General features: G+C 54.8%; 1 protein-coding gene and 1 long non-coding RNA gene across 2 annotated transcripts; one reads left to right on the top strand and one right to left on the bottom strand.

Annotated features, from left to right (window-relative positions):
- Window positions 1-17: 17 nt before the first annotated feature.
- On the top strand, window positions 18-2,325 carry LOC109289191. The gene is made up of 2 exons (XR_002095317.1): window positions 18-361; window positions 833-2,325. It is a non-coding gene; the product is annotated as an uncharacterized LOC109289191 (long non-coding RNA).
- Window positions 2,326-3,180: 855 nt separating this feature from the next.
- On the bottom strand, window positions 3,181-8,070 carry AMT (aminomethyltransferase). Its single transcript, XM_019505152.1, has 8 exons — window positions 7,879-8,070; window positions 7,352-7,432; window positions 6,475-6,606; window positions 6,260-6,338; window positions 5,362-5,507; window positions 4,944-5,124; window positions 4,381-4,536; window positions 3,181-3,882 (listed from the first exon to the last, which is right to left on the bottom strand). The coding sequence occupies exons 1-8, from the start codon at window positions 7,990-7,992 to the stop codon at window positions 3,704-3,706; spliced, it is 1,068 nt and encodes a 355-aa protein (XP_019360697.1). The 5' UTR covers window positions 7,993-8,070; the 3' UTR covers window positions 3,181-3,703.
- Window positions 8,071-9,650: the final 1,580 nt, after the last annotated feature.

The raw sequence follows: 9,650 nt of genomic DNA, 5'->3' as shown, positions 1-9,650 counted from the left end.
CACCGGGGGGGGGGCAGTTCTAGGCCAGGCCTCCCATCCACCAAACCAATGAAAAGTCACTGATCCCAGAAGAGGGCTTGCAGCTGGAGAATGCCTGGTTGTTCCCTGTAATGCTGCTTCCCTCCTTGCCCCAGAAGGGGACAATGCCTAGCCCTCGGGCACACGGAGATGTTTCACCCAGTCAGGCAGGGACTGTCTTGTCCCAAGGTCTCCCTGCCTCTTGGCTCGTGGCTAGCAAGGTGCATGCTGGATTGTCTGGCTGTGGATCCCTACTAGCTCAATGACTACACTTCCTCCTGTCTGCAGGCATGGGAGGCCAGAATGGAGGGACCCCAGATGGCTCCTCACATTTCCCTTCTTGGTGAGTTCCTGCAGACCTGTCCTCTGAGCTGGTGGGCCTGGTAGTAGCCACAGAAACTTTCATAGTTGGAAGAAATTTGTCACTAGCTACAGATGTCTCTTGCATTGGTTTGAAAATGGTTGGTATGTGCTCATATGGTATACCTCCCCACTACCATTCTGCTGTGCCCTTTTCTCCCCTTGGTGCCAGTGGTCCTGCAGCCAGGAACATGGACTCAGAATGCAGGAGTCTGATACTGACTGGATCTAGTGGCTGCTTCTCCACCAGCAGGGGAAACTACCACACCATCTGCACTGTGGGGCTGGGGAGGTTGGGGAGCTGGGGAGCTTTCCACCTAGTCTGCCTGCTTCCCTTTAGTTTGTCTTGGCTAGTTTGGCCTGGAAGCCTCTATACCTGCCCAGGGATGTGCTGGGCACCTGCGAATCACTGCAGGCACTGATTCCAGTGCCTACCTCCTTCTCTCTCCCTCAGGGAAAGTTCAAGCACTGAGTCTGTGAAAACACACCGAGAGTGATGAATGGATGAGCTGGTATAGTGTGCTTCTGCCACTCCAGGCACATCTGGAATGGTGCCCACAGTCCCTGACACTGTTTTCAGGCCTGCGGAGAGACTGGGGGAATTGGCCTTGCTTCTTCACTGCTTTGGAGACTGCAGCCATCTACTCCCTTTCACTGGGCTCTGATGCCACTGGTAACCTGCGTGCACAGCTGCACAGAGTACTGTGAGAACTCCTCTAGGATGGACTTTGACCTGCCTTGTCTTTGGGCAGGAGGTGCTATTTTCTGCTTATTCACTACTAATTGTATTTGCATTATCCCCATGTAGTGGATGTTGGCTCCTGCACCAGAGCAGGAAACTTACCAGGCCTCCACAGCAGCATTCAGTGTTATGCTTAGTTCTTGCCCTGACAGCCTCAGTTTAAACCCTCCCCCATACATAGTGCAAGTGCTGTGAGTCTCTTCACCCTGCCCCCAGCATCCCAACTTCTGTCTGCTCAAATACTTCCTGCTGCTTTGGCTTTTCCTATCTGTGTTCCTTAATTAGAAATTGTCTGACCAAGTCCCTTTTCCCTCCACTGCCATGGGATGAACTGTGCATGCCTTCTGTGCCAAGGTGGTGTGTTGTCCTGCCTCCCCTGCCATGTTCCCTGACATCACCTAAACACCATAAAGAGCTTGAGACTTCTCTCTGGTCCATCTGCTCCTCCTTAATGGAGCAGGGCACTCTTGGATGACCAGGGCTCCTGGCTAGGTACAGGCTGTTGAAGGGGAAAAAAGAGCAGACTAGCAGGATGCATTTGTCCAAGCCTCCTTAGTTACCTAAAATAGTTATCTAGCCATAAAGAGCTGCTATACTTACCTGTCTTTGAGTAGGGGGTTGGCAACGGTTCCAGGTTTTCCTGTTGCCCTACTTTAGCACCACTAGCTGGCTAATGCATACTTGAGTGTAGCACTGGGGATGCAAGAGGTGGTGGTGACTTCAGTTTCTATACAGCCCCTCAACTGCTTTCCCTCTGTTCTGGTACCCTCCAAGTTCTGCCCTGCAGCTGGTGGGCCCACCTCTGCTTAGAGCCAGCTCCTGTAGAGTGAGAGTCAAGATGCCACCTAGACTTGAGGATGCACTGGCTCCTGAGTAAGGGTCTGGTAACATTTCCTTGCCACATCACCCAGAAGAGGGCACCATCCTGGTTTTCTCCAGGCCAGGAGCAGTGAGTGACTCTGCAGGCCCCACTGGAAGACCTTGCCATGGAACACAGCATCCTGGAGCCCAGGTCAGAACTGTAACCATAGATGCCTTCAGCCACTTCCCAACCCCTGATAGCTGGTGGCTGCCTGTGCCTTGTATGTGGCTCCTCTGACCCTGGCTCTTTCCTACCCATGTAAGTACTCAGGCTGCTGACTGGAACTGTGCTGGTACCTTGTGCCATAGAGCATTGGTGGATTAAAGCCTCTTCTCTGGTTTGATCTGGGTGTCTCCATTCCTTGGGCATGTTAGGACAGAGTTCTGTTTTCCCCTCACTTCTACGACACCTAATGGGGGGGGGGGGCAGCTGGGAGTTGAGTTGGGAGCCCATGGGGTTTGTTGCTTTGCTGGGGGTACTTTGGCTCTGCTTTGCTGCTAGCCCTGTGCTGCTTGATTCAGCTGTCTGGAGCTGTGGCTACCTTTGTCCCGTCCAGGTAGGAACATGCTGTCTGCCTCCCCACACATCTGCAGGAAAGTGAAGTAAGTATATGGCAGTATGGGGGCGCCCATCTGCTACAGCCATCCAAGTGAAGAGCATGATTGGATGTTACTGTGTCCTAGTGAGCCCCCTGGCAGGTAGCCCCAGCTCACTTGCTCTGTTTCTGTGCCCAGCAGAGGAATGTAATTTGCTCCACTGGGTGTTACTTCTTTACTGGGTATTACTGCCCCTCTTGGCCTGAGGCCATAACCCCCACACAGCATAGGGTTCTGGGAGCCTCCATCCTGAGCTGTCTGAGGCACTGAGAGGGAGCAGAAACCCCCCTCTGATGGAGTGCAGAAGTATAAGGGGTGGCACTGCCTTCCACAGGCATAAAAGCGTACTGACCATGTCCTAGTGCCTTCTGCTGTGCCCTGTTCCTGCCTTGGGCTGGCAGGCCCAGGCTCCTGGAAGCAGTGCTTTACAGGACCCTTAGAAAATATGCTCCTTCCAGAGATGGAGAAAAGGGCAAGGAAAAGATCCATATGAGGCCGCTGTCTGTGGACAGCAGAACTTGGACAGTCTTCTGCCTGTGCTGTTACCTAAGCAGTTTCTGGGCACAGGCCCAACACAGAGAAACTATCAATGAAGAAATGGGGAATGAGAAGAGCTAGGATCTTTAATGGGGGCAATTATCAACCCAATTACAAAAAATTAGAGGGGAGGGGGGTCAACATTTACTCTGCTGGTTTAATGCCTGGTAGGAAGCTGCTGGCAGTGTATGGCACAAGTGCTGCGTGAACGGCAGCTAGCCAAAGCCTGGCCAGACAGAAACCAGGGGCGTAAAACAGCAGCACAGACAGATGTTTGTTGAGTCCTGCATGAAAGAGCAATGGCTTCCCATGGAGACGGACCCTATCCAGCATTAGCCATGGGATAAGATAAGGGCCTAAAAGGCTCCTGGCAACTCACTGCTTTGGGACCCCGGCTCTTCATGGGCATAGGCCCCTACAAGAAGTATTGGGGAAGCCCTTGTCCCCTTACTGCTTTCGGGCTGATGTGCTTCCTAGTACAGAAGTACCCTGAGCAGTTCCCCCTACCCCCACCACAGGAGCCTCCAGGAGCAAGGATCACTGTTGGGGAAAGTTGGCTTGGCTCCCCTAAAACTAGCAGTAAGCACCTCACTTGATTGTGTAGTAGTGGGTGGGCACAAAGGGCATCTTGGTGACAAGGGCAGAGTACTTCCTCTTCCTTACTTCCACAGTCAGCGCTGTGTCCACCTTGCTGTGCTCACTCTTGATGTAGCCCATGGCAATGTTCTTCTGCAGGCAGGGGGAGGGGCAGCCACTGGTCACTGTGCCTGGGTCCAACCAGGACAAAAAGGATGGGTTAACTGGGGAAGGGTGTGGATGCTCCAGCCACACTCCTGCTGGGGCACTGTATCCATGAGTGTGCTGGGCCCTCAGGCAGAGAGAATGAGTTACAGCTGGGAGAGGTTGGCTGTATGCCTGCAGTAGAGGGAGGTAGCTGGAACTTGCAGGTCAGTCCAGTACTGGGACAAGAGACAGTACATGCTGGTCAGCCAAAGGGTGCTCTTCTCCTCCCCCCCCACCCCATTGGTACTGATCCAGTAACAGGGCAGTACCTGTATGAACAGAGTTCTGACACTGGAGCCTGTGCACAAAGAAGGAGGTTTGAAAGGGAAAGGGTTATCCTTGAGCAAAGCCCCAAATCACCCTGGGCTACAGCAGAGCAAGGTGGAGAGATGCATTGTGACCGTACCCCACCCTAACCACTAGTGGGTTGGCTGGTTGGCCTGGGCACTTTCCAGAAGGGATGGCTCGGCTCCCACACCTACCAACAGTCTGGCCTTCCAGATCCAAGATACGAGTGTGCTGACGGATCGGGGGCCCAGTGGACATCAGCCCCACTCGTTTGTGCTTGGGCTTCTCTTTGATCTGTGGCACAATGATGGCAGCACCAGGAAAGTCCATGGCTGCACGGCGCCGCTTTCCTGGAGGCAAGAAGACAAGGCAGCCAGGATAGCCCCTCCTCCATCTCAGTAACCCTCTAGGCTCTACACCCACATGTACCCCCCAGCAACAATGCTGTAGCTTGTGCTTCCCTGTAGCGGCTGTCATTCCCATACCAGCTTCTGCCACCCATAACTAACCAGTTCCAGAGCTGCCATCACAATTCCCAGGGCATAATGTCTCTAAGCACCTGCCCTCAAGGTGCCCAGTCTTCCCACATCAGCTCTCTTCCTCCTCCCCTGTCATTGTTGACAAGTAGCTCACACTGGCCACAGCTGCCAGGCTGAGCACTGGGACCCAGCTGGGCCTGGTGAGGGAGGTGACCACCAGGGCCCAGCTGGGATCTGGGGGTTGCTAGAAGGGATCCACGGACGCCGCTTGCACCTACCCAGGGTCCACACCAGACTGGCTTCCACAGGTGTGGTGGTCTCGTCAATGTCATTTCCATAGAGACAGAGCCCTGCCTCCAGGCGCAGACTATCCCTAGCCGCAAGCCCTGCCAGCCAGACGTCAGGGTCATCAAGCAGCTGCTCAGCTAGCTCCACCACACGCCTGGCAGGCACCGAGATCTGGGCAGGGGTGGAGCTGACAGGTCAGTGCTCAGCACCCCCATGGACAAACTGTCCATCCTGCCTTCCCCACTCCCACCTAAGCAAAATAAGAGTACCCAGCACTCTCCACCCCATCTAAGCAGTGCTAATCATGGCATATTACACCCTCCAACAGAGACAACTTCCTATCACACACCAACCAGGGCAGTGGCCAGCACCTCCAAGGCTCCAGGGGCCTCCAGCCCTACATAGTACCTCCACGCCATCCTCTCCAGTGTAGCCACAGCGCGTAACCCTACAGCCTGGCACTCCAAACACATCCATCACAGCGCTGCTCATGAAAGGCAACTTGGCCAGGTCATCTGACACACCTGCTTGCAGCACCCGCACTGCTGAGGGACCTGCACACAGACAGGGATGCCATTAGGATCCAGTCTCCCTATGCTGTGGGGGAGAGCTGTAGTGCTGAGAGAGCCACAAAGCAACTAAGGATCTGGAAGACTCCCTGCCCCAAGAGATACCAGGAGAAAAGGTTGAGTTGGAGCCTCAGCTGGAAGACTCATGCCCTCATCTGAATTTCTGCATGGAGTAACTCTGGGGCATAGGGGCAGAGACAATCTGAGCAGGGTGTGGGGCCCAGGGCAAATCAGCCTGTGCAGGGCCTGCCCTGAGGAAGCCGGCAGCAGATTCAGCGGCTGGGGGTGCTGAGTGGCCGGATGTGAAGCTGGTGGCTCCATGGGGCCCCCAAAGCCTGGGGCCCAAGGCGGTCACCCCAATTCGTCCCCCCCAGGGACAGCCCTGCATAGGGGCTTGCATTCTCCAACTCTCTTTTGCAGTGAATCCCACCCAGTTCCTGTGCCCTTTGCTTCTGTAAGGTTTTGGGAGTGGCTCTGGATGAGCCCTAGCCATTGGAGTCCCCTCTCAGCTCTGTCAGCACGCCAGGAGAGAGCTAGTGCTTCAAACTGACCCAGAATAGAGGATAGAGCATTATGAGATGGGGCTGAGAGGTGGAAGGACCTCAGCATAGCTGATCCCTGCCCCTGCTTTGGTGCTCAGAAGTAACTTTACCCTCCCAGAAAAGTGTGAATGCCTGGCTGTCACAAGCACATATGCAATAAGCTGTGATGTCCCCCCTGTGTAAGGACCATCTTACCTTGCAGAGCCAGCAGTGCATTCTCCCAGACCTCCAAGTGCACATCACTGCCTGCTGCTCTCAGCTCCTGTGCTCTGGTCTGCAATCAAGGCATCAGGCAGGTTAGCAATAGACATGGGACAGCTAGAGCCCAGTAGCAAACTGACCTGCACCAGTACTCCTGGGACCTGGACCAGATCCCCAGGGTCTACCAGGCCACACTGATTTCTCCATACCTGCATGAGAGCCAAGTCCTTGTCACTGCAGCCTGCATTGGACACCACATACAGGTGCTGCTCCGAAGTGCTGGTCACAATTAAATCATCAATTATGCCTCCCTTCTCATTAGTGAACAGAGACAGTGTGCCCTGGAAAGAAAAGCCATACTCACCCCAGAGACGATTTGAGCAGGGTGTGAGGCCCAGAGCAAAAGAGCCTGTGTGGGGCCCCACCCCTGGACGCAAGGAAGCCGGTGGCAGATATGGCAGGGAGGAGGGAGTGGGGGTGCCAAGTGGCTGGATGTGAAGCCGGCAGCTCCGCCCAGCTCCCCAAAGCGTGGGGCCCGGGGCGGTTGCCCCAGTTTGCACCCCCAGGGATGGCCGTGCTCACCCCCATGTGGTCACAGGCAATATCACCAGGCTGGACTCAGACTTCTCCATTCCAACTCCTCAAGGAAATGTCAGGCAGGGCAAGAGGTAGCTATCATCTAAGAGTCCCCTTATGAGAGGCTCCTGCAATATGAGTCCTGAGCTCCTGCTAGCTCTGCTGGTGCCCCTTACTCCAAGCCCTATCAGCCCAGCCTTGGACTGCTCCTGAACGGACAATGGGGTAACTTCTGAAGTGCTTTTGTGTTCTGGGCAATGTCTTCTTTGTGACCAAGAGCTGCTGAGGTCCTTGCACTTGTGGCCTGAGCAGGACATAGGGTGATGAAGGAGCCATCTGACTGCATCAGTGCTGGCAAGACCCAAGCCAGGGAGTTGGCCTTGACCGTCCCTGACTAGATCCTTTGGAACAAGGCCACACATCCAGAAAAACACTAATCTGAGCCATGAGTAGGGGCCTCCCTATGCCCAGGAGAGTATGTGAATTTGCAGAGGCCCACAACCACCATACCTGGTCAGGCTTGAGCTCAGCGATGTCCCCAACCACCAGGCTCTCCATGAACTTCACCCGATCACGGCCAAACACTTTGGTCTGGGGAAGAGATGCCATTGAGTCCCAATTGCCAACACCACCCCCTGCCTCTGCCAACCCCTGCCACCACACAGAGCCCCATGCTAGTGCCTACTGGAGGGCTCCACCCTATCGTTGTGCCAGCACCATCTGGAGTGCTAGAATATAGCCTCACTCCACTGAGAGGGCTCCAAGCCAGACCATGCCCTCCTGGAAGGTGTGGGCACTCTTGTACTTAAGAACATGTCCAGTGCCCAATGTAAAATGTGGGGAAAAGAGTTGGTCTTAGTGACCCAGAGAAAAGGACTCCTGAGTCCTTTACTCTCTGCCTTGACTTGTTTCCCATCTCCTCAAGAAGGAGCCTTCAGCCACTGATGTCTATAGGTAGTATGGGGCCTTCTGACAGGAGGGACTAGAAGAAAAGCCCCACAGTGTTCCCCAGGTACAGCCCCTCTCCCCAACACTACCTGGAGCATGTGGGACACATCAAAGAGGGAGCAGTGTTGCCTTGTGTGCATGTGGGACTCCAGGTGGCTGTAGGTATACTGCACGGGCATGCTCCAGCCAGCAAAGGGCACCATTTTCCCACCATGCTGCCGATGGAAGTCATACAGGGGCGTCTGCTTCAGGCCATCCTAAAAGAGGGACAGGAAAGGAGGATCCAAGGCTCAGGGAGAGCTGGGCCTGCATGGGCAGCAGCACAGGAAGTCCCTTAGGAGCAGGTTGACTCCTATATCACCATCCCCTGACCCAAATGGCTGGTCACCAGCAGGGATTGGGCAGGAGAAGGTCTGGCATAGAGCAGTATGTAAGGCTGCCACAGGGATCCCAGAAGCTGCCAAGATGGCTAAGCCAGGAGCTACTGAAGGAAATATTTCAATGAAGGGACAAGCTAAACTGCCTTGTGGGAGAAAGAGCCATTAGTTGAACACCAGAACATGGGGGTGGGGGGGAAATCAGGTTTAGTTCATTGAAGCCAACATGGAGGCAGACAATTCCACACAATGGAGAAAAAGCAAGTACCAGGAGCCCAGGCATATGATCTTCAGGGGCTAGCACAACCTCAGGCAGACACAGAAGACCTGTAGATGAGGGCTCGACTACCCTGCCTGGAGCAGCCTCAGCTTTATTTCCCATGCTCCCTGATAGAGTGCCCTTGCCACAACTGAGCTGGCTGTTGGCTGTATCAGGCACTCTTGGCTGACGCCTGCCTGCACCACCTCTAGTGCTAGGTGGGGCATCAGTGTTCAAAGCCCAGACCACCCTGTCATGAACTCTAGAGAACTAAACTGACCTCCAGCTTGGTCTCTTGCTGGAAGGTGACCCCCTAACTCCCACAAAATGAGGGCCCCTAAGTTAAGTTCAGGGGTATGACAGGGAGCCGCTAACTAGCTTTTCCCACATGACACCCGTACCTCCCCCAACCCCGACCCCCAGCATGTGTTGGTTGGTGTCAGCGTACCTGGAGCCTTTGCTCAGCTGAGCTGATAAAACTGCCTCTGCCTGCTTATTCTGGGGGCAAAGCCTGGGCTCAGCTCTGCCTGGGGGGTGGAGCAGCACATCCCCCAGGAACTTCTGCAGAGCAGAACTGGAATGGACACTGCCAATTTACCAAGTGGCTTTGGATGTTTGCCACCGTGACCCAGTTCACCATAGTGCCCTGTGCACAAAGCACTGCCCCAGCAGCAATGACAGCTGAGATCCAAGTGTGGATACAGCAGGCAGTCAGATGCCTGGGGGCAAGGTAGTCACTGCCTGTGTTGGCCCTATGCAAACACATGCTCTCCTCAGGCACCTCACAAACTGGAACGGCCAAACCTGCAAAGTGGCTGGACTATATGTGACCCAGAGGCATGCACATACCACTGCCAGCCCCTACCTGCTACAGGCTCTTCAATGCCCCAGATGGAGCAGTCCCAACAAGCTGTCACCTGCCAGCTACTTCTCCCCAGCCGCAGTGGGCCTGGGACTGGGCTCTTCTTTGGCAGGTCAACTCCTGCCTTCTCAGACCAGGGCAGGTTAATGCACTCTTACAGCCAGGGCTAGGGACAAGAACCACGAGCAAGACGCACAGGAGCAGAGACATCCCAGAGCAGTTTGGCCACCAAGCTCCACACCCAACCTTCCTTGCCCAGGTAGGCTGTCCCTTGCAGAATAGGCTGGGGCTTGCACCAAGCAGACAGGAGATTTTCCAGGAGCACTTGAGCACTGCTGGGAGTTGTTTGCAAGACGACCTGAG

Source organism: Gavialis gangeticus, unplaced genomic scaffold (assembly GCF_001723915.1).
Source record: "Gavialis gangeticus isolate Ggan-Ray unplaced genomic scaffold, GavGan_comp1, whole genome shotgun sequence".
NCBI lineage: Eukaryota > Metazoa > Chordata > Crocodylia > Gavialidae > Gavialis > Gavialis gangeticus.
This window is presented reverse-complemented; position numbering and strand designations above follow the sequence as displayed.